General features: G+C 42.7%; 1 protein-coding gene across 1 annotated transcript in view; it reads right to left on the reverse strand.

The window, feature by feature from the left end:
- RIN2 (Ras and Rab interactor 2) overlaps window positions 1–25,545 on the reverse strand; it is an 81,931-nt gene that overhangs the window by 38,310 nt on the left and 18,076 nt on the right. Inside the window, 2 exon segments of the mRNA XM_037406037.1 lie at window positions 146–240; window positions 14,012–14,104. Of these exon segments, the coding sequence (XP_037261934.1) occupies window positions 146–240; window positions 14,012–14,104 (188 nt within the window).

A 25,545-nucleotide genomic window follows, 5' to 3' on the forward strand; every position in this document is an offset into this window, starting at 1 on the left:
CTTTAATCAAAAGCAAGATTATCCACACGCTTATGCTGCTAGGATGAAAAATGCTAGGACATAAGCTACTCAAGAAGAATGCACAAGGATAACATTCCTGTCACAGTACACTTCCAGTAACTATGAAAATAAACATTTTAATCACCTTCGCAAATCAGCAGATTTTTCTTCCACTGTGAGATCTGTCTGTACCATCTCCTGTTTCAGTTCTCCGATTTCTGATGCAATTGTGTCAATGAGCTAGAAAGGAACAAAAACAGTATGACATCAAGTGAGTGGAAGAGGCATGGAAAAGAAGTCTGGGCAAGTTAGCACCAGAGATTACAAACTTTTTGGTTTTGGCTTGGTTGTTTTTTAAATCGCATCCTATTTGGACTTCCCCTTGAAAAGGAAAAAGTAAGGGTTGCGGCCTCTTAAAATCATTCTCAGAGGAAGAATAATTCCTGGTTTATGCCAGTACAAAACCTTCCAGGTTGGCTAGCTTTTTTATTTAAATATATTAAATCTGCAGCCTCAACATATTGTACAACAGCTTAGAACAACAGGGGGCCTCAACTTTTTGAACAGAGGGGCCGGCGTGCGGATGAAGTAGCAGGACGTCATCTGCGGCTGCTTGGTTTCCCCGCCCAACACCCAGCGGGGCGGGGGGGGGGGGGGTGTTCTGTAAATACTGAGGGCCCGATTGAGGACCCTGGGGGGCCATAGTTTGAGGACCCCTGGGTTAGAGGAACTTAATGATTTGATTGTTTGTAGCATTCACTTTCTCAAAAATATAATTAGAAGGGTTCCATCTGCAAGAGTTGTTTCAGAAGGGACACTAAGCCAGCATTACAATATTGTGGAGGATGAAAAGTAACAAGGCAAGAAAGAAATGGGTGGCTGCTTTTCACAACTGCACTTGAACAGACTGATTCAAGTAAAAGAGAACTGCCTTGTAACACTTCAGCTAAGGTGGAACACAATCCTAATTTTGGATACGAGGGCAAGAACTCATTTTAAAGTGGGTGAGATCAGCACCAGGGCTGTATCCCAAGTAGTACAGCATTTTCTAGCCAGAAGTCAGGAATTCATTTTGCTGAGCAAAAACCAAGTATGAAGTTTGCAAGACACACCACCTTGGGCATTCTTTGCTGCAACGGCATCCAGTTTGCTTGACATAACATGCCACAACAGTATATAAACCCCGGCAGCATTCCCTCTCTGCTGCCCTTAGTGAAACCTAATGAAAAGGTTTGCAGCGAGGCCATCTCCACTACCACCACCACTGCATCTCGGAGCAAGCAAACAAAAATCTTGGCAGATGAAGAAAAGACCGCTTTCCAGTCCAAGTTCAAAGAGTCTCCAGTTGCCCGGAAGACATGACCCCGAGTCCCACTCGCATTATGCAGCTGAGTACAGCAGCCATCTCAAAGAATTGCAGGCAACATTTCCCTATGCTGTTTTATCAGCATTCCTCTACCTCAGACACTCACACACTCCTTTGCTATGCAGCATTATCCTGATCAATTCAAAAGAAGTTTCAATCCCCGTTTACAACAGGCCAACTCCACCAAGTATATCTTAAGCAAGAAGCAGTTACAATGTGCTACGTCCATCCCATAGGCTCCTTTCTGCCAAGGACATTCCTTCTTTCTGCCCCAGCCGTACTGTACGACTGGCATTACAGTTTACAAAGATCTTCCTCCTGCTGACTCTCAAACAGCCCCTGAGTCACTGCAGGAAGACGTGAGCAATGCCTTCCTGACCATGAGAAAGAGCAGCAGGAAGAACCCGCGCCATCCTGGCCAAGCAGCCTCACAACTTACCACAGCACTCAGCACCCCCATGGAACCGCACCTCCGAGAAAAAGCCACCGAGCACCTTGCTAGGCACAGGTAAATTCGCTCCTCCTTTTGCATATGGGGTGAAGCCACAGCCCCCACGTTTGCTTTACACAGTGAAAACAGCAAGTGCCACTGCTGTCAGCTGAGCCTCACTAGAAAGCCAGCACAGTCACCAGGCAGGTCTGACACAGGTCACAGGCAGCAGCATCGCCTGCAGGGGAAGCTCTAAGCTGAGGGAGTGTGAAGCAGTGCCAGGCTCTAGCCAGTACGCAGCCAACTGCATCGTACAGATCAGACTGCATTGGTTTTTCTCTTCGAAAGCCTCTACCCGTTAGTATTATCATCCTTTATGGATTTATTCTTGTAATCCTCTGAAAAAACACACAACTGCAATGCTTACTGACCTGATGGAGGGGGAGTCTCATGCTATGGTGTACTGGCACCTAACAGGGAGGTTCCACTTCTGCCCTCGAACTGGCTTGGCTGTTCATCTAGCCCTGTTAGCTGGTTCAGCTCCCTAAAAGGTTGGAAAACTTTTTCTCTTCATATTTTGGTTAGTTTTCTGCCGGTTTAGTGACCTGGACCTATGCTCTGAGGGGGTCAGACAAGCTCCAGAGCAGACACCAGGAAAACAGAGGACAGCACCAGGCTGGGAGTACACCTGCCTCTGCCAGCAAACCAGTAGATCCCGTCAGCCCCAATGTGAAACTATGCCTGGTTGGTCAGCCGCCCCAGCAAACAGCCCAGGGTTTTTTGTTGTTTGTGCTGACCTTGGAACAGAGAACCTGTGCCTAATAATTTAGGCACCCCAAACCAGCCACCTAGAACTCTGCAATCTGACCAGGAACTTCTGGAATTCAGATCACTTGGGTCTTCCAGCCATCTGCTCAGTAGCAGGGAACAGGCTTTTGGGCCGATGCTTACTAATGAAAAAAAAAAAACCCAAACAAAAAAACCCCACAACTGCCAGACTCCACAGGGAATAAAAAGCTGCACAGCCCTATCTTGCACTGTATTCAGAGCAGGTGTCTGCATGTGACCATCTAAGAAACAACTCCAAGGATATTTAAATAAATATTTTCCTTTTTAAAGTAACACCTGACATTATGACAAGCCATGCCAAGGTTTCAAGTCAACCATTAAAAGAATGAAATTTAAATAATTTTTTTTAGTCATGTGGATTCGTGTTCGGGTTTTAAAGAAAAAGAAAGCAATTATCTATGGAAAGTCTCTGGCTACAAACCCAAACTACAGCTGATGTACTTAGCAGATTTTTTTTAACAGCAATCCTTCTGTACCTGTAAAGGGGGGGAGGGGGGTGGAGAAGGGGCAGAGGGAGACAGGTCCACTAATTCGATTCAATAGTCAATTCAAAACAGAGAAGCTGACAAGTGTAAAAAGACAGAAAAATTGTATTTCTCTTTCAAGCTGTGACTAAGTAGTAGAAATGGGAAGGTCGGCTCCATTAGGCCTAAATCTCTAATGAGCAACCTATTGCAGTCTCTAGATATAATAATCACTTTTAAACCATTCAGTTTCAAATATGAATGTGCCTTCTTAAAGTCAGTTCTAAATAACTACTGGCATTCTAAAATACTGACAGAATGGATTTCTTGTTATTTGTATCAAGATGTCAAAATGCAAGTCAAAAAACGCTAATAAATGTATGTTCAGAAAGAAAAAGGTAATTTGCTAATTTTTTTTATAAAGGAGTGTGACAAGTATATGGAAAACACAGAGCATACCTTCGGTGAGCAAAATCCATTCCCGGTTTAATTCCAGCCTATCTATTACTTACGTTAGCATTTCCTCTTACTGGATTAAAATCACATTTCCTAACTGATGGCACATCACAGTGAACACACAGCCAAAGGGCTTTCTTCACCAAGAAGTTCCAGTGTCAAAACAGAAGGAAAAAATACTCAGTTTTAAGTACCTGCTAAATTTCCTCAGTCTTCATCCATTATTAGGTTTGGTAAATCCAACGAGATTGTCAAACACAACCATACATGTCATTATTGCTAAGTAAGATACACTCTGCTGACACAGGTCTTGCTAAGTCTCTACAGCTTTTGTAGCCTTCTTATCCTTATCTGCAGCACTGCATCCAGCTCCAGGCCCCCATCATCAGGGGGACATGGACCTGGTGGAGTGAGCCCAGAGGAGGCCACGAAGGTGACCAGAGGGCTGGAGCCCCTCTCCTGTGAGGACAGGCTGAGGGAGCTGGGGCTGTTCAGCCTGGGGCAGAGAAGGCTTCGGGGAGACCTGGGAGCAGCTCCCGGTGCCTAAAGGGGGCTACAGGACAGCTGGAGAGGGGCTTCTTACAAGGGCATGTAGCGACAGGGCAAGGGGGAACGGCTTCAGCCTGAAAGACGGGAGATTCGGGTTAGATGTTGGGAAGAAATTCTTCACGGAGAGGGTGGTGAGGCACTGGCACAGGCTGCCTGGAGAGGCTGTGGGTGCCCCATCCCTGGAAGTTCAAGGCCAGGCTGGATGGGGTGTGGAGCAACCTGGGCTGGTGGAAGGTGTCCCTGCCCAAGGAGGGGGTTGGAACGAAGTGGTCTTCAAGGTCCCTTCCAACCCAAACCATTCTGTGATCCTTTCTCATTCTGCTGACACTTTTGATTTCTGTTCCTTAAAACAGTGTGTAATTGCTCAGCACAGTAACCTGTTCACTTTTTTTACTCCCTTATCCTTCACATCTTTACCTACATATCTTGGCACACATCTCACCACCTCCCTGCCCCTTAGCCCCTTTTTCAAGTCTGCAAACACAAGACTTACAAATTTTAATTGACTTCACTGTGAGAGTGTGAAGTTTTTCAAGCACCAAATAGTCATGAATATGAGCAATTTAGGCAACTGTGAATATGTTATGGCTTCCTGTCACAGGTTACCTGGAGCCATCTCTGAAGGAAGGCACTGGCTGGCTACCAGCACACGTGTCAGCACCTGGAGCATTATTATAGATGGCAACGGATTCACAATGATCTGCAACTACATTTGATTGTTAAAAATATGAATTCACGATTGAAACCACTACCTGAAGCTCTACATATTATTAAACACTATTCAGGGATTTAGTCTGATAATGAAACAGATCTATTGCAGGTAACAGGTCTGCCGCCTGCAATATTGAATAGTCAGCAAAACAGCCTTTTCACTGAATTACCAGTGTAACTCTACTCCAGTGCTACATGCACTGCCTCACCACGCCACACCAGCCTCCCCATCTGCTCTGCCACTGCAGGGGCTGACGGGGGCATCGCAAAGGGCCCTGGGAGGACCCGAAACCAGAGGAACACCACCCTGCCCACCCCCCCAGCTCCTACCATTGCAGGGAGCACAGAAAAACCTAAGGCCAATCACGCAAGCACCTAAATGACAGTCAATTGCAGAATAATCAAGCTGGGACTGGCCACCTATTACTTTTCAAGGGACTAACATCAAACCACTGAAAGCAATTGTCAGTTCTGCCTGGCAAAGAGATGTTTCAACAGTCTTCCTTCCAGCATCAGCCGTTTGCTTGAGATTCAAGCAGAGCAGGAGACACACTGCCTGGCAGTCCCTGCCTTCTCCAAAGAGATCAACCGCCCATGCAGGGAAGCTGATCAGGAGCAAGGGGAGGGCAAGCCCGTGCTCCACCCAGCTCTTGGCCTCTGCCTGGCGGTCAGGGCCCTGGAGCTGTGCCCGAGGCGAGGCAGGGGCCGAGGTGCCACAGGAGCAGGTGCAGGGGGCAGCCCGGCGCTTGCCGCACACCCACCTCAGCAGTGCCTGGTGCCTTCAAGCGCAGTAACTCACAGGAGCTGTAAAGATGGCAAGGGGAAGATTTTGGCAGCTGCTCAGAGGCACGAGGCACCAGGTATCACAAGAAGTGGTGTGGGAAGCACATGCTTCTGCTTCAAAGACAGAAAGGGGAAACTGGAAGCGGAGCAACCCTCTCTTACATGTGCAGCTGCTTTTGAGTCATAAGCTGCCAGCATTGCAGCCCACACTTCTATCTCTACAAAACTTTCTACACCAGCAACTGTATGAAACCTAAGCTGCTGCTCCCCACAAACCAGCTGCTAGATGCAAGGACACGATGAATCGGCTCTGTGTAGCTCCTCTTCCCGGGCAAACATCACCTCAGTCTTTACTCCCACAAGACCAACTGCGGCCATAAAGAATCATCACAGCAGTGAGTGAGCCCTGTTCTCCGACACATCTAGAAGAGTAACTGGCTCACAGGGCAGCAGTTTATACAACAAGAAGAGTTTTTTGGCATCTTTCCTTGAAAAGTACACAATGCAAGGAGCTCTCCACAGAAGCATCCATGAGCTGTCAGTGCCTCAACACCTGCTTGCTGTGTTGCTATCTGGTCATTAACTGGCCTAACTGTGTTAACTAGCTTTGACCGAAGTTAAAAAAGAAAAAAAAAAAAAGGAAAAGAAAAAACCCCGACAACAACTAAAACATACTCACTGAACAACTCCCTCCCAGAAAACAAAATCTCTGGGCACTACAGCAAAGAATTCTAACCCAACTGGTACTAACAGCACAGTAACATGCTCACAAATTCAGGCTGTCACTCCACACTTCATTTCTTATATCGGTTTGACCCCAGAAGATAGGATGGATCTACAATGCAAAGGAGTTGAAGCACTGTATAACCTTCTTACACTGCAGTTCCTTGGTTACTCTTTTGTTTACTTGTACCTAAAAACTAACCATGGCCGCGTGTTTTCTGATGCTTTCCAATATCCAATTTATCTTTGGCAGCCATACAAAATTAACTACAAGAAACTTCCATGCTCAGCCACTTTAACACAACTGCTTTTTACATTTTTGCCTGGGAAGGGTACTTGCTTATGTAAGATTAAAGGTCTTGAAAACAAATATTTCAAAAGGTTGGGGTTTTTTTAACATTTTAAATCAGAATAGCATAAGGCAAGTGCTGCAAGAAAGTTTTACCTTGAAGACATTGTAATCTTAACACTTCTTAATTTGTGTGTCTGCCTTGAAGGGAACTTGTCAGAAACTGTCGTTCCTGAAAGGAATTTTCCTGTGTTTAGCAATTTTATTTTTTTCTTTTTCTAATGAAAACTTATAATGGCATGTTTCAAGCAGTCTTATGCTCACATTCTCTTCTACAGGCTACAGGCCAGGTTTCTTGGGTGTGCTACATATGCCCCATAACAGAAGGCAGTCTTTCCTTAGTCTATGAAAAGTCAGAACAACCTGGACAAGGAAACTAGGTCAAGAGCCTAGCATCAAACCTGAACCTGGCTTAGAGTCCCCCAGGATGGAACACACTCCACCATCAAACTACAACTCATCAGCTACCAGAAGCTATTGCACCTGAACTAAAACATTTATCTGTAGTAATTAAAACCTCTTTTTATTTTTTTAAATAAATTGCCAATATTTTCTGCAAACAACAACTAATTTTCCTTAAAATCTTCTTAATGTGAAGAGAAGTCACTCTTCTCCTGATTTAAAAAGTCTTTTGGAGTTGCATCATTCAGGTATGTCTTGCAATTAACTGACACACACTGTCACAAAAGCACCTGACATAATTTTCTATCAAATAACATAAGGCGTACTCATGATTTTATGATATAATTTCCAAAGTCTTTAGAATCAGTGACATTTCTGGTCATTATACAGTGCATGTGATGTCTGTATGATTAGCATTATACAAGATGAGCTGTTAATAATATGTTTCCACAAAATGCAGGAAGGATCCTGGGTGTGTACTATATTAGATCCAACCCTAGAAAACAAGCAGCAGTGCAAGGCTGCCGCCTTCTTACCAGAGGGTTCAGAATATTTGAATTCTTTGAACAGATTTCTCTATTTGCAAAGAGTGTCATTCCTTTTTTGCTGGAGATAATGGGAAAATTCACTCATTGGTTTCAACAGACTTGAAATCAAGATGGTAATCGGCAGCTTCCAAAGGAAAATACAACTGAAGCGGATGGATATATTTGTCAGAAGACCCTATTAGTGTAAAGCAACATACATGAACCCCAAGACTTAAGAAGCAACCTGAAGATATCTGTCACAGATTATTTAGGACTATGAAATATGTATTATCCTGCTATGCTACAGAAAGAGGTTTACGTGAAAATAAACTTATTTCAAAGTATGACATATCTCAGGTGGTAGATTATTTAACATTAAAAAAATCCCAAATCAAAAGCAGACCTTATATAACATAAGCCACTTTTGTGTCTAATATGTTTCCTTTGAAGTTTATGTCTAATAAAGCACTGTTCTCTAAGTTTAAAATAAATTAAAATATAAGCACTCTAAACCCAAATAATAATTGTGACTCTGCATGAATTCACAGAGCAGCCCAGTACAGCATTACCTAACCAAACCTATCCCAAACATTAGATTGCCACAAATACCCATGTAATAACTATTTACATTCCTAAAATCCATAAATGAAAAAATGCAAACATCTCAAACCACAATGTTTCCTTTCACAATGTGTCATGCTATGCTTATTGTCAACTGATTCTTTGTTCAACAAGACTGATCTCAGCTTCCAGAAGCTGGCCAGGCAGGGGTGACAATGTAATTCCTACAGACAAACCACAAACTCCTCAGCTCTCCAGCACTCTCTCACCAGCATACATATATTCCATCTTTATGTTTTACATCTCTCAGGATGTCATGAACAGCAAAAATCAAAGCAAATGTGTTCACCAGAAGCAACACAATCCCAAGGTGCTACAGTCACCCCTCTGAAGCTGCTCTGCCTACACATGCATCACTGCTGTGCATCAGGGAAAGGACATGCCCAGGACCAGGCACAGCCTGGTGCCTCTGTCAGAAGCCCAGCATAGCTACAGGTCTGCTTACTCATTCAACTCATGAAGAGTTTCCCAGTCCCAAGAGGAAGACAGATGGATTTGACTTGAAGTGTGTTTCAGGATATTTTTAGGAAAAAAAAAAAAAAAAAAAAAAAATCACTCATCCATAGCTGCATGACAACTGAATTCCTGTTTTCTGTGTTAAAATGTAAATAAGCTTGTACAGGGAATTAACAAAGCTGCCATCTTTCTGAGACCAGAAGTCAGCCAAGGTGACCACTGCAGAACATTTCCAAGCCCCGAGATTTACAACAGCTAAAGAGGAAAAGGTAAGATCAGTGCTTCTAATCTGGTAAGGGAACACAGGCTGAAGACACCAAGGATCAGTATCAGACTGGACAAATGAGCCTCAGCACTTACCACCCCACCTTCCTGCCAGCATCTCATTTTTCATTCTTTCTGGAGACCTGCATCCTTTTTGGTGTCACTTCTTATTCCTTCCTGTTTTGATAAGCAGAGCATAGTTGCCCTCAAAGAGCACCCTGTGTGACGAGGTGGTGAAGTGCCAGATGCAAGCCAAACTAGGAATGCTATTTCTGGACTTGTCCAAACGTCTGAATACAATCTAATATTTTGATACATGGCTGCAATTTCTGGTTATTTTGCACAGTGAACTATCAATTCTCAAGACCACTAACATTATTCAGTGTCTTGTTCATCAGCAAGGAACAAAATTTTACCTGATGTTTGATTTTGGGATGGAAAAGCTTTATTGCTGTAAAAATCTCTGATGCTAGTTCAATAAAGACTGGAACATTTTGGTGAGGAAGATGGTTCAGTAAAAAGGATGCTTCTCAGAGACATGTATTTGGTAACCACAGACTCCATCTGTAACCACTGGCAAGCTATTCAGCCTCAGAATTACCCAAGCCTAACTTCATCTTTGCTTCATTTTTACTGCTTGCTGGCTCTGAGCCTTCATCAATTGCAAGGTATGAAGACTCCGCAGAATTTAGCCTATAAAACTACAGGCCTGTGCTCTTTGTAAAAAGTGGACAATACAGTTTTCCCTGCTGTACTAACAGTCAAAAGAATGAACATGAGAAAAACTAAGATGGTTAGAAGATACAGCAATGGGAACTGTTTATGAACCAGAAAGAAAAGTTGAAATTTCCCACTGGTATCTGTCAATGAATTTTCTCATAAATGTTTCTGAGAACAGCAAGATACTCATTATGAGGATTTAAGTGCCCTGAGAAACTGCATGCCAGCGTGCCAAAGGTTTCTTGGGCAACTGTAAAGTAACAGCATAATACCAGAACCATATACAGAAGTACACAGTGTGCATCTGGGAGAGCATTCTGACAGGTCAGCATGGGTAAGAGGCTGTATCTTAATTACTAGGTCTCTTAAACACAGACAAGGCAAATTAAAATAATGTAAACTGAAAAGATCTGATGAGCCAAATGTTTTCTTCACTCACTCATCCAGCTGTAGCAAGTGTAACCATTGTCATAATTCTACAAATGTGAAGGAGGGAAAGGAGAAGGCAATTTCACTGCACATGCAAATGCGCATACACAGACACCGGCACAGTGTATGTGCACAGGCTGGGGACACTGCCCACCTGCGGTTTCCAATTCAGCACTTTTTTTTTCATTCAATCAGCATTCCAATTTAGAATGGTGGTCCAACGGTGCAACTTCCCAGGGATGGTGAGAGGTCTGAAAAGGTAGCTTTGAGGCATCTTTTATCCCCACTATTCTTCAGGCCATTCCCCTGCCAGACTGTCTTCGCCAAATTTAGGACAACCTTAGTTTCTTAATTGACAATGTTTCTTACGGCCTTAGGAGTCTGGTGTCCTGAAGTTGCTCAGGCATACTGCATTCCTAATCATTTTGAGTAGCTACAACCATAACATCATAAACAGAAGGTGCACAAAACAGCTATTCCAGCATCTATTCTCCACACAAGAATTACTTACACAGGCAGATACCAAAGGACTGCAGAAAATGACATAGGCACTTGCTTACAGTCCCACTGACATCACAATTCCTTCAGCACACGCCTAAGTGACAACCTAAAAACATTCCTCATGACCAACACCATTTCTTGCTACGATTTGAATAGATGACCATTCTCCCTATGTGGCTATGGACTGCCAATTCAAGGCTAATGTTTGTGCTAATGAGGTATGAGACACAGCAGAAGTGTTCTGCAAAACTGAGAAGCAGTTCCTGTCAGCAGGAGACCTCATTTATTGCTGATCATATGAAGCTCTGAGTGAGCCGAAGAGGAAGACATGCTGTCACTGCAGTGCTGATCATTCATTTCCTAACAACTGGCCTTGTAAGACTGCCTTAAGATGAAGAAAACACACAAGTCACAAAACAAACGTGTTTACATGTCACTATGAACAGTACTATGAAGCTGCAGAGAAACTGGTCCTGCACACTACAGCAGCGCTCATTATAGCTCTCCATGCGCTAAAGGCACCTGCCACCACTTACTTGGTTGCCCTTTGCCTGTACCCTATCATGAGTGTATTTATCATCTGCTAGAACACCCACCCCCCTACCCCTTCAAGGGTCAGATTCAGGCAGCAAAAGAAGGGCATTTCTGTCCCAGAGGAAAGGGAAACAGCAACGCTTGAAATGTGCAGCATGGGACCTGTGAGGACAGCAGAGGAGCAGCAGAGCAGGCAGGAGTCAGTAAAGCAGCAGCTGCTTGTCACTACTTAAGAGCTTTGGCTGGTCAATCACATTTGCTGCAATACCAGAAAAATAAAAAGGCAGTATGCTTTTTCTTACTATAAGCTGAGATGTCAGCAAGTATTGGCATCTTTCACTAGAAGAAACTACAGCAGGCAATGAATATTCTAAGGGAAGCTAATTCAGTGCTCAGAATCATCCGTAAATTTTGCTTGCTCCTTAGAGCAAAACCTTGTCCAGCAAGACAGCTACTGTGACCCCAGCATTACAGCAAAATCCTAGTGCAGAACAGACAAGTTCAACTCTTGTATTGAACCCTGATCCCAAGCTGGTCCATGTGACAGTTCACTCTGTTCCTCACATCACGAAAAATACATATATCTTCCTGGCCAGTGGTAGGACCAGAATCTGGTAGGTCAGCGTATTTTCAATACAGTAGCACTGCCTGGACACTACTGTCCCTGTCCTGCTCTCTAGAAGTATATGGTGTCCACAGCTGTACTCACACAGTGCACACGAAGACTTTGTTAACTACATTTCATATCAACTAGTTCTTTTCTCTCGAAGAAAATGTTAAGTACCGCCTGCCCTACAATAAACACTGCCTTCAGACCCCCTCCATTACATATAAATATACAGTCAGTAGGATTTGGTTGTCTTTTGAAAACCATGCTGGTAACTCCTACTGCACCTCCACTTTTTGTCATGCCAACCTGAAAGATGACTGTTCTCCAAAATCTCTGCACTGCTTAAAGTCTCTCTCTGTCACATAAAAAATACCAAAACACATCCCCACGTTCCCCTAGAAAATAGTAAGCTCACGGCAGCCCCTAAAGCCTTAAGAAAACCTCATTTGGAACAGGAGGCGGAAGAGAGGACATGGTGATCCATGCTTGGTTTTGCAGTGCATGGCCAAACTAACTTACTGCTGCTGAGCAAATCTGGAGCCAATCATGCAAGTTAACACTGCAGGAAATACTGGGAAAAAGCAAAATTAAGTCATCAGGTTCAATCCTTGACATAAGAACCTGGACACAGAAGGGATTTATAACTGTGTAGAAGTGAAAATGATCACAGAAGATGCACAAAATCTAATAACTGCAGGCAGCCAATCTGAAGTACATCCTTTCTTGTGCAGTTCCTCAAGGTTCCATTTTCCAGCTGTAATAAGGTTAGTGGGGCAGAAAAAAATAATAAAAATCAGGTGTTCACACCCAGGGAATAAAGCATTTCTAAAGAGTTCCAGGGAATATTTGAAGGTGCTTCAACCTCCCTGCAGCTCTGAGTACCACCTCAAGCCTGGAGAGGCCTCCACCTGTGCCTGTGCTCCCAGGTGCTTCCCATAGGCACAAGGGGAGCACGTGTTGCATCCTGCCTTCCCGGCCCTTTTCGTGCATTGCCATACATCAGCTCTATTCTGTGATGGAATCGAACTGGTAAAAGACAGAAGAGCTCTCACCTGAAACGTATTTCTCAATGGAACATACTGTATTAGGTGTTCTGTAAGCCACACGGCATCTCAAAACAGGTCCCATAACACAAATACTAAACTTCATTATTTCGGTTTTCTCTCTGCAAGCACGCCCATAGCCAGACAGAACCAGTAGCTTTCTGTGCCTGTATCATCCAGGAGACTGGGCTGAGTATCTCAAAGGAGAAAGGCGCTAGACTCCTTTAAGGTATGTAGGCACCTGAAGATGCAGACATCTGCCTTTCTGGATTTTGTAAGAGTAATGGCAGTGAGCTAAGGACCAGCTTCTTGTGTATTTCAAACAAGATGCACTTAGACTTTAAAAAAAGAAAACAAACAAAACCCAAAAGAAAAGCAAAACAAAATCAACAAAGTAAAAACACCAAAACACAAAAAGGACTGAAAGACACATTGAGAATACAAATATAGGAGTTTTGTGAGTGTTCAGACTACAAACAAACAAGGAGCCCTGTCGCAGCACTCTCCAAACCAGCCAGCTGCAACAAGGTCTTTTACCATCACATACCAACATACTCTTCAGGCCAGTCCTCTGCTGCCTTCTCCTGTCTCTCCTCCCTCCCCCAGGGCAAACGCTCTCCCTCTTCTCATCTGCTTCTCCCCTCCTCCCTCGTCCTTGGCGGCTCCCTCTTCCTTGGCTGTCCAAACCAATTAACGGAACCAGCCACAGCTGCACCTTGTCTACCAACAGCCAACCCACCCCCGCCCTGAAGCCAGCCCACCATGCTGGTACAGTTATCAAGATTAATTAACCCATGCTTCATTCCTCTACAAAGCCCCTGCCAATCTTCTTAAATAGGCAAGGAAAAAAAAAACAAGTTTCAACCGCAGTAAGGGGAAAACATAAACCTGTACTGCAACTTAAATTACATAAATCCAGTAATGAAAGATCTAATAATCTTATGCCTATGCATAATAAAGCTTATGTTCTCAGCATTAGCAGCAAAAGAAAGTCACAAGCTGTTTTACACCAAATACTCTATTCCACGTATAGGAAAACACTATACACGTGAAATAACTGGTGGCAATCTAACCACAAATACCACCTGTAAAAAAGAGATGCTCAGTGAAACACTTTCCCATTTACAGAAAAGATTTGCTACATAACATGGACTGTACTGCACATTCCGCAGCACTCATTTCACATAAAACATGCTCTTTGTCCTGTATAAATATCCCATTTACCTTAAAGAAGCTTCCTCTTTTGTCCAGACAATGGGCTTTCATTGTCAAAGATGACATCTTCCCCGGGAAGACTCCACTGTGTGCCTTGAACTCCTAAGAGCAGGGACATTTTTTAAATGGTGTAGGTCCAGTCTGTAGGAATTTCCTTTCTAAGGTCACAGAAACAGTCACAACAAGACTTATGCCAAAACCCTTTCCGTCAACACCACTGTGCCACTTATTTCTTACCAGGGTCCTGACATACCCCGTCAGTCTATTTTTTTTCCATAAATAGCTCCAAAAAGACAGTGCTAACTCACAGTACCATGTTTCTCCCTTCCTCTTCAACAGCTGATCCTGTAGCTGTGAGCAGATTTTAATATGCTCATTAGAAAAAGAATGCTACAACATAACAATCGCTTTGTTGCTTGACCTCAGCCTGAAGTACAAATATAACTAAATGTTAGATGTCACTACTATCAGCTCAAATATTACAGTACTAATAAGGGCTGACCAGGAGGGAAAATATTTTAAAAAAATCACACAAGAGGGAGAAAATACATTACTATGAATGTAAAAAGCCAATCCCCCAAACCCCCCACAAAAAAAAAAAACCCAAACAAAAAAACCCCTGAACATTCCCAAAAAAAATCCTGCTTGAATTTCCTAAAATGCAATTAAGTCTTCCAAGAGACAAGTCCAAGTGAGAAACTGAAGATGCAGTTAGGAGAAGTTGTATTTCCCACTCTCAGGTAACCAAATGAACAGTTTTAAAACACCCAGAAGAATATACTACAGGTCGTAACTAGAATCTATGCACATAATAGGAAATATGATGGAGGTGGTCTGCAGCTGATTAGGTTAGTTCCTCTCAAGTCACAAGGACTTCACACCAGTAATCTGGTGAACAAACTTCTGAACTAAACAGAGCCAAGTTCCACTGATAATAAGTCCTAGGATTTTTAACAGTGAGCTTATAATTCCATGTAAATAGCCTAACTCTTCTCATCACTCCATATTTACTGACCACATAGCAGGGTAGTATGTTGGAAGTTCAGTTAACAAGCGAAAACCAAATTTAATGGCATGGCTGCAGATGGAGCTTGAGCAAAAGAAAGCAGCTGGCACTGAGAATGCCAAACAATAAAAAAAAACCAATTACATACACACTCTCTCCCTCTCTTCTTCTCCCCTCTAAAATGCCTTTTGAGAGGGCATCACAAGGGTAAATAGAGCCAAGGAGGAAGGAGGAGCTTAACAGAAAAAAGGGTTAATGAAAAGCCTTGGTAAGCACAAGTATAGACAAGGGGTGAGAGGTAGAAGCAGGAACAAAGAAACATTTTATCTTGGTTTTAAAAGCATAGCAGGAGGTTTTAAATTGTTCACCCTGCTGCCAGGAGTCATACCACATCAGCTCCAGAAAAGGCTACATTTTTCTACTTAGGGTCTGGTTAAAAAGCAAGCCACGCCAGGAAGCTCAGGAACCAGCCTGTTTTCCAGGCAGTTTGCAGACTTTGAGGGTTTAAGGAAAAACCCTGAATTCTGCATTCTTGTGAAAGCCAAACACTAGAGGACAACCAAGGGAAGACAAAATCAGTGCTGTGGGGGAAAAAAAACCCACCAAACAACACAAAACCCCCAAACCTTCTTTGTAAATCAGCGTATTTAAAGGAATACGTTCTTGATGGGGCTCTAAAGCATTGGGATCTGTGTTGCTTTATTTACACGTCTTTCTAAATAACTTGATTTGCACCAGTCCTCTAAGTGGCTGAAGTCCAGTGAAGTAGGTGTGTTTGCAGGTGCCATTAAATCAGTTGAGCTCCATGTCCTCATTTGGCATATGCACAAGGGTACAGAACAGTTGTTCTACTCTGGGGAGCATCAGACATCTTAAAGACTTTTATTATTTGATATTAGCTGTCCTAAACAATCTGAAAGTTGCCATATAACAACAGTTTTTTAATTATAAATATGTTTTCTTTCAATGAATTCTGAAAAAGGAACTTGCACCTGAAAGACTTGAGGTGGATGGAGACCCAATAAACCCAAAAAGAAATTAGAATAAAAGTTTAATTTTCCAAGTTGATGCTATCCTCTTAATGGCTACACCAAATTCAATTCTACGGAAAGAACACACAGATTTTAAATGAGTTACATCAGGGGTTCATAAGCAAGTTTACACAGTTGTACATGCATCTCCAGTCTCTAGTTATTAATCATTCAATTGGCAAACAATGACCCCCTCACAGGAAATCTAATGTTTTTAAATATATTGTTTAATTTAACCACAAGGATGCCCGCATGCAATCCTATTATCAAAATGAGACCATGCCACGATTTTTACATTCATCTTTTTACAAAACAGAAGTTTGTAAACGTCCACACTCAAACATACAGAACGCAAACGTACAATTTGCCCTTCAAAAAGCAGTATGACTAAAAGAAGAAAGCCTCAAACAAGACACCAATTATTTTGCTTGTAACAGGTTCTGAAGCTCTAAAGTTTTCCATAGCTGTTATTATTTATGTAATATTATTGCTGTCTGTATGACCACAACTGTGAGCCTCAGCTGAGCTCAGGTCCTTGCTCGTGTCTGCTCTCCACACGGCCAGTGAATCAATCCACGCTACCCTTGGCGGTTACAGTGTAATTTCAAACTCACTCAGGGTAACCTAAATACTATTAGATATTTGATGAGGTTTTAGCATTTCTGATTAAATCAGCACAGTTGGAAACAATGCTGTTCGGAGGGGTTTTTTGCATTTGTTGGGTTTTTCTGGTGCATATGCCATCCAATATGCAAATAGACATTATGATCTGCTGATAAAACCAGATGGCCAGGGCATGGGTAAAACACTCCAAAAGCTAAGAGCGGGCCCCTATGCATGTCCCACCTTGGCACTTGGAGGTACCTCCACACCGTGCACAGAAACTACTGCAAAAACCAAACCTGTTGTCAGGTCTTGTTTCTCTGCATAGCTGTCCACACCTGATGCTTGTTCAGAGCCAAAACAGGCTGACAAACCACTGTTCTGAAGTTGTCTGTGTTGAGTTTGGACAGTGCAAAGCTGTCAGAACCAAAACCTCTCCTTCCTTTGATTAGGAAGCTGGGCTGAGAAAGACAGCAAAGCATTTTGTTTTCTGTATGTACCTTGCAGATGAGCATTTTCTCCTTCCTCTGTGTTTTAAGGACTGAGGCAGAGTCTCGGCAGATGTACTTAGACATTGCCTGGGTGACTCCTCAGAAACCCATTTGAAAATGCCATCAAGCTGCAGGAGCCAACTCATTGTATAATTCATGTGAACTTCTGCCTAGCCATCTGGAAGGTAGCCTCTTCCCTGTTTAAGTGGACAGTACTTCACCTACATAGCAGTTTCCACAGCTCTCCACTCACAAAGGGCAGCAGGTTCTAGACCACTGTCTGCCACCCTGATACGTGGGTGGCTCACTTCCAGCAGCACGAGTCTGTCCTGTACACAGCACCATCTCCCCACAACTCCTCAAACCCCAGACAAAGCTCGTGTGTGTCAAGGACAGAACAGAGTAAGGAAAAGGAATTGTTTGTCTGCTTGGCAAGTTTCTCTGAAATGCAATGCTACTCCGTGGATGCTGACATCCACACAAGCAGTATGTTTCAAAAAAACTGGTGCTTTGCATCTTCTTTCTTCCATTCCCCCCTCCTCCTGGCTTTCATTTACACAGAAACACCAAACCACCATTCAGGTACCTGGATGTAAATGAGGCTTCTGACATCTTCTCAAAATAGCTCCTACTTTCCACCCCCTCCCCATCCTGCAATTTTATTTAGCGTTTCATATGGTCGTATACTTAACTACAGTAGTGCCAATCACTGTCTTCCTGGACTTCTCAGGATCCTTCCCTTTAATCCTCTCATTCCAGTCTTGCTTTTACAAAGCAAAACACCCCATTTTCTCTAGCTAGAAGTCCTAGCAAAGATGAGACAGTCTGCATTCCTCCCCTGAGCTGGAAAGCAAAGGCCACAGCAATCCGGGGAACTTAAGAATTCCCTGCCCACAATCCTTCTTAACCCACCTCTGCTCCGTTTCCTAAGGAACCGATGCTATACAGCTGCACCGGCTTTCTGTTCCCTAGCTCCTATGATATTAATCTCTTTGTCAACATAACAAGATCTGACTGAGGAAAAGAGTCTCTCTTTACAGATACTGACAAAAGGATAGATGCAAGACTCCATTAATGCTGTCACTAAAGGAAGAGATTGGCAGCCTTCCTTCTGCTGGCCAATCAACAGAATCAGAAGAACCCACTTTTTTGTATTTTAAGCATAAATTATCCCACTGAAGAAACCATCTGTCCTCTTTCATCCTCAGTCTGTAAAGACCACGCAACCACTGAGCATAGACATTCACAGACACTACTTTAGGCAAACAAAAAATGGTTTTACTATTCTGCAGCCAAGGAAGAACAGGAGAAAATACCAGTCCAGGTCTTAAGTATAAACTGGCAAAGGTCAGCTGATGTCAGAAGACTAACACAGATTGATACCTGTCAACGTAGCCCTTAGGCCATCCACTTTGCCAGTAGCAGAGTACAGTAAAGAGCTGAAATACAGTCACTACGGTCTCATAAAAAGCAATGTACGGAAGCTGCGTAGAGCCTACTAGGTACGTGCTTGAAACCCCATGGAATAGCACCATATTGTAATCAAAATATAATAGCAGTTTATAGCATAAAAGCATTACAATTAATTCAGTGAACTCATTTTATGGTGGGGTTAAACTGGAAACTAGACAAAGGAAAGATAAATACATTTTATTTTATTTTTTAATGTGAAAAAAAACCTTAAAAATGCAATCCTACCGCTTGAAAATATGCTAAGAGATTTATACAGAACTTCAGATTCTCAGCAAATTTAAGCATCCTCATGCATTTCATTTTTCCTGCTCTCCAGCACATTTGCACTACCTCATAGAGAGGGTTAGGTTCCTATCTAACCTACAAAGCTCTGGTTTGTCTAATTATTCTGACCTTATTTGATTCTTGGCAAAATTTAGCTTTTCCTTTTGAAAGTATTTCCTCTGAGAAATTAATTGAAAAGCTACTTCCAGGGACACAGACACTACTAAGCACAGTATCACTTTGAAAGATCTATCAAATAAGAGCCTCAGTCTGAAAACTATCATTGGTGCCAGGCAGAACTCTCAACTCAAACGTTGTATTGTGTTAGCACAGCTGTATCTACAACCGAAAAAGCAAAGGGATGATGCACAAAGGATTCTAACTTCCATCATTCTTCTGGCTGCAGAAAGCATTTACAGTCTTTTTTTTAGTATTTATTCAAATAATGCAAGGGCACATTACTTGTAGAAAATAAGTAATGCATACAGCAGAAATGAGAAGTCACTCTTCACAGTGTCATATTTCTATATTTTATTGTTTTTAATTAAAGCATTTGAAAAAGCTTAGAAATAACAAACATTCCCTCATCAACCTCCTTTTTCTTCAAATGCTGTTTTTACTTTTATATCTGCTACCTGAACACGAGTTTCTGTGAGCTACACCCCCCTGAAGAAAGCATGGTTGCCACCAGTATGATGTCAGTGAGCAACAGTATTTCTGCCCATAACAAGCTTAAAAAAACAAAAAAAATTCTTACAAAGATAGACACTCATTACAGATGTAGGCAGAAGGGCCATGAAAGACTGTTCACAAACCTTTTCAGGAAACAATACTCTTTTGAAAAACTTAAGAAGGAAGCAGAAATATGTGACTAACTTTTCAAAAACAAAGGAGGAGATCACAGGTGAACTGTGCTTACTACTCCCCCAATGTGCCTCTTAATGCATCTTGCAAAATTAGAAATTGAATACCATTTAATTTACCACCAGTTACAGACCTCTCACCAATTCCTTCAAGGAAATTTTTACTCTTCCCAGTAAGAAGATAGGAGGTGAAGGCAATAAGCAGAATTAATGATGTGCAAATATGCTGAACAGCACAACAAGGTTCAGTTACACCCCAGCTGCTGACATACCATTTCAGGCATCTAAGTTTGTTCAGTTGCTACATTTGTCACATCAGGCACCATCAGTTTTAAGGCCTCATTTCATGGTATGGGTAGAACAACGCACTGCCTTTGCCCATAGCATAGCTGTTCCTCTTGGGCCATGGCAGCAGCCAGCTAGACTCAGGGCACCAAGCTCCCTCCGTGGGGCTGCCTTTGCCTCATGCTCCATTTTTGTTCAAACCCTGCCCCCAGCACAGTCACTCAGTCAGCCGGAGTATTTAAACAGGAGTTACAGAAAAGCAGCACAGGTCATGGACTGCACTATAGTCCTGTCTTTCAGGCAAATCCTTGCCTCTCATTGCACTCTCAGTGCTAATTCGAGACCTGGGTTTCCATAGGTGGGAGAGGACAGGTCAAGTACAGTTCCCTGGCTCTGAACATCACCTGTGCAAGAGACCCACTGGTGGACAGGAGAGCAGGTGTTCACAGAGGGTCACTGCCCTATGGCTTGCAGTAGGACAAGCAGCCAGTGCCATGCAGGCCTGCTCTGCTCAGCACAGGGACTGCCTGGGAGGGAGCCTAGCAGCCACCTGGTAAGGCAGAGAGCACAGCAAAACGGTTGACATGAGAGAGGAATGTCTGAGTCTTGAGACCTGGCCATGGGATCAGACACTTTGCACCTCAGAGGCTTCCCCCAAGCCAAGACACAAAGGCAGCACCCTTTACACCTTTCCTACTGATGCCTTCTCAAGGGGGTGCAGGAGGATGTGGCTCCCTAGAGCATCCTTCCCCTGGGACCTACCCTGCAATGCCTGCAGCTGGGGCAGCTTAAAGAATAAGGGTGCTGAGCACTTGCCCACTCCTGGGCTGGCAGTCCCAGCCACCTGTGCTTTCCTGAACTTCTTGGAAACCTGCACAGAAGAGGCCAGAGCCTGGCCAGCAGCGCAAGCCCAGACCTGCAGAACTTTCTGATGTCCTCCAGCAGGTGAGCTTTTGCAGCCCCTAGCACCAGCACACCTCCCTGGGTACAGCCAAACCTAGCCAGAGCCCAGCACAGCCCTGGCTCACATGGGTGCGAGGGGAAAGGGTGGTGTAGTTGTGGATCCAGGGGCAGAAACAATGCCTTAAGAACAGGCAAATGAGCTTGAGAAGCAAGGCATAGTATCTGGAGGTCAGGGTCATAAACTCATTTCCTTGTCATAACGAGGAGGATAACAGGCTGGGTGGACCCTCTCGTGTGCAGTATGGCTGCTCTTTTCCTAGTAGTCCTTACTAAACAGCTGGCAAACTGCCCTCCCCATTCGTAGCTTTGACTTACAGAGTGACATTCTCCTAGACAACACACCATAGATACCATGCCATGCAAAGGTTACTCTTCAGCTCTCAACATTGTCAACCTGCTTACGTGCTACAGGTCACAGCTGTTTTCAGCAACCTTGGCTGATTGTATCTGATACACGTATTTACATCCTTATAGTATTGATGCTCCTCATCCTGGTTAACAAAACAATGCTGTTAAAATCACAGCCATCCTTCCAAAGACTCCACCTCACAGTGCATTAAGCCATAGAAGATCAGCAACTGCTTAAGGAACTACTACCCAAATAGACTCAGATCTTCAAGAGCTGTGAATCAGTCCATGCATCAGGCATGGTGTATTTATTTGACTTAATCTAAAGTGGGAACATAACCCCAGACTTACACACTCATCTTTCTACATCTGGTTTCAGCTAGTCACCACTTTGCCTCAACCACATTTGCCTGCAGTCTTACTTTCCCCCCTTGATTCCAGATCCTACTCACTTTTGGCAGCCTTTAAGAGACTAAAGGATAAAGAGGAATTACTTTGAACTTCTTTCAGCATGGTGCTCTCAGGAAAGATTTAAGTCCCATTAGATTTTTAGATCTGCTGCGTCGCAGCTGTCTACCCACTTCTTTCATCGCTGAGTCATAAATGCAGAAATGAAAGTATCTGAAAACACCATCTGAAAAGCGTGCAAGCGTGGCCTGACTGTTACCACTGACACATCAGACATCGTATCACTCTTTCCAATGGGAGCACACAGTTAGGCAAACAGCAAGTGCCTCAGAAAATCCAGTCCTTAAGCTTTGCTGAACATGGCACAGTACCAAGAGGGTTACGTTTGCTGCTAGTGCCGTCCTCTGCACCCTTCCAAACAGTTTCTTCTTCCTTTTGTCCACTAAACAACCTCTTCCTGCTTGCCCCATGGCATACTTTCCAGATTACTGAGAAGAAATAAAAACCCAAGTCATTTCCTTTGGCACAGCATTTAATCTTGAAGAATACTACCACATTCTTATAAGAGAATGATTGTACATTGATACATTCATGTCTAGTTTTGCCTCTAGGCATGTCAGAGAAATAAATTTCTAAGACTGGCTTTCATTTGGATAACCTTTCAGAAGTTTCATATTCTTTCCAAACTCCATGGCCTGGGTATCTCACAAAACTAGAACTTCTTGCAGTATTTCAGTAATCTCCATTTGTTATTCCTGCCAAACCAGTGAATAATAAAGTTAAAACATTCAGAAATATGTTTTCAAACCTCTTCAAAAAGATTAAACATTGAGCTGAAGGTCCTGAAGAAGTAAGCAAAGGTGATCACTTGAATTACAATATAGCTTTGAGGTCCAGAGAAGCTTCAGGATTCATAGAGAAGCATTAAGTCAAATGCAGACAGAAGAAGGTTACAGCACCTGCATCTAGATGGAGATGCGCAAGATAACCTGCAATCAGGCCCAGCACGTGGTTATTTTAGGCACCTGGAAACAGCATCTCTCTGTCTCCTGCACCATCAAGTCCAGAGGATGAGAGTTTCAGTGTTCATGTCATAATTCCTACCTTCTTGCCCAACAGAGGCACCAAGCAAAGCTCCAGCCGTACCACTACAAGAGATAACATTCCTTATGCAGCAAGGGGGGAAAGGCAGAGACCTAACCTACTGCTGACCTACTCAAATACTTCCACAACCTAGGGTTATATGATTAGATATGCTTATTCCTGGTAGTATCGTGCAATCAGAGCAGCATCTTGTTCTACAATATTATCTCTTCTGCACCTAACAATTATTGGATATACACATAACTTCTATTCATCAAGTTGGGGGGAAAAAAAATAATACAGGCATTCTGACTCTACCGAAGCCAGGTAAGGACACTACGTATGCTTTTCAAAATCAGCACCTTAAGTATATGCCATCGTTTATTAAATGCACACACAGTATCTGTAGATGTGGAAAACTTCAGAAGACAGGGAGAAAGTACAAGATTCTCCTGCTAAAATAAACGTGATAGAAGGAAAGGGAAACCTTCACCTACATTTTTGAAGGACTTGCCAAAAATGTACACCAGCATTCTCAAAACTATTATGTGGTATTTGTCTGTTCTCCAGATCTGTAAATTTTTAGGACTAGTTCATTATCAACATGTTCCATTATTACCATTCTGTGCATCTGTAATATTCCGGAAAAGAAATCCTGCAACACCCATAATACAGCAGATTCAACTTCACTTCTACCCGTACTATGGCAAGAGGGTTCTTGCATACAAGGTATCTTTACCTAAGAGTAAAGATGTTTGAAGCAATGATGAATTCAGTAGTACACATAGAAAGATGCCTTGTAGTTTGCCACTTATTTGTCAAGAATTGTGGGTCTTTCCTCTGATGGATTAATCCCATACACACTCTATTTTTTCTTTGTTTGTTTGCAGAGTGTTACATCGCACCAGCAGACAATAACAAGGACTATCTTTATTTCAGAGAGGGCCAGACTTGCTTGCATGCCCCTCAGTCAGTCGGAGAAGAGGCTAATTCTGGAGAGAAGGACAACCTAATGGACACTTACAGAGGTCTTTTAAATCTGCCTCTACCCTCCCTGGCTACAGGGAGGGCCTAGGGACAGAAGTTGTCCTAGCTGAAGTCAATCATTGCCAGTTCTTACATTAAACCACAAAGATGCTCTTAGAAAGACTACCAGGTACGTATAAAACCTTTTCAAATTCAACAGAATAAGCCAGGCCAACCACACATAAAAGGCAGGCAGGATCATGTGGCTAATGCTCTGTGCTTATGATAGCTGTTTTTAAAACAAAATTTACTTCTGGTACCTTTAAATTCAATGGGCAACTTGGAAACTCACAAAACACATCTGAAATGTCACAGTGTTCACCTGCCTCAAGGAAAAAAACCCTCAAGCAAAAACCAAAACACTGCAACACATTCCCTAACATTGGACGTCAGTAATTCACACGCAAATATTCTTTAGTTAATTTCTATCTCAAACTCCCCACATGCTGCTGAAGTATCTCAGAGACTTACAAACAACAGCCAGGAATTAGTTTTATCCATTTTCTTATTCTGGTAACAGGAACAACTTCTCTACACAGTCAAGCACGCTATTCATAGCATTCTGCACTTGCACAACTTCCTCTCAGGTCCATCAAGTGCTGATACCTTTAGCGCATGGCACCAGAGCAGTGAAAAAAGGCACCAGACACGTATAGTCCTGTAACATTACTCAGGTTAGCCTAAACAGTAAAGATTGCACTTCTAGCACTCCTCATTGGGTCCAAACTGTTTCATAAATGCCAGATGCATTTAGATGCAACTCTAAAACATGCATGACTCCCATTTCAAAACATTTCTCCAGTGTGGCAGAGTCACGTACATCAAAGCTCTTGCTCACTTTGCTTGGTATTTTCAGAAATACTGAGCAGGAAGTTTCAGCTGATTTCCAGTGAAACAATTCTCTTTTCACAGATAGGGCAAAACAAAATGCTTATGAAAAATTCTTCTTCATATATTCATTGAAAAGGATTCAATTATATTTTCCCAAGCAGCTCACAGAAAGGGAAGAAAAAAGAAGAAAAAATTTAAAAAGGAGGGGGGGGGGGGAGGCACATAACAGTAAAAATTGTGTGTTTGACCTTGAAACTAAATACTAGCCACAGATTGCAAGACAGAAAAGTGACGTTAAGAGAATTGCAAAAGCTGCATTTCCCCCCCCATTAATAGATAACCCTAAATATCTTTTAGGTTCTTCACTATTAAAAAATTAATAAAATAAAATTTAAATAGCCTGTACCCCACTGAACAATGACAAATATAGTTTTCTTTCAATTATAATGCAATAGCACTTTCGAGCTGTGTTTCCCTGCATCACTCATCTGCTAATATGTATCTCCCTGTGAGAAAAAACTATTTTACAATTGCAAGCAACTATTTCATTATTCCCTATGACAAGTTTTGCTAAGACTACTCTTCATTCAGCTCTGTAGTTATAAGTAGTAAACTACTGTTCAGGAGTTAGCCAATGCCTAAGAAAACTACATCCTTTGTTCACAGAAATCATAGAAAGATTCCAATCGATGTCTGCAAGTATGTAATGAAGTTCAGTATAGAGCACACTAAACAGCATGCAAGAGATTCTATAAGAAACCATAAGGCACCGACCATATCAGTTATCCAAGCTTTACTAAAAGCTTGTACCACTCACGCCTGACACCACTGAATACAAAGGCCAAAAGTGCCATTTGCTGCACACCTC

Source organism: Falco rusticolus, chromosome 12 (assembly GCF_015220075.1).
Source record: "Falco rusticolus isolate bFalRus1 chromosome 12, bFalRus1.pri, whole genome shotgun sequence".
Classification (NCBI taxonomy): domain Eukaryota; kingdom Metazoa; phylum Chordata; class Aves; order Falconiformes; family Falconidae; genus Falco; species Falco rusticolus.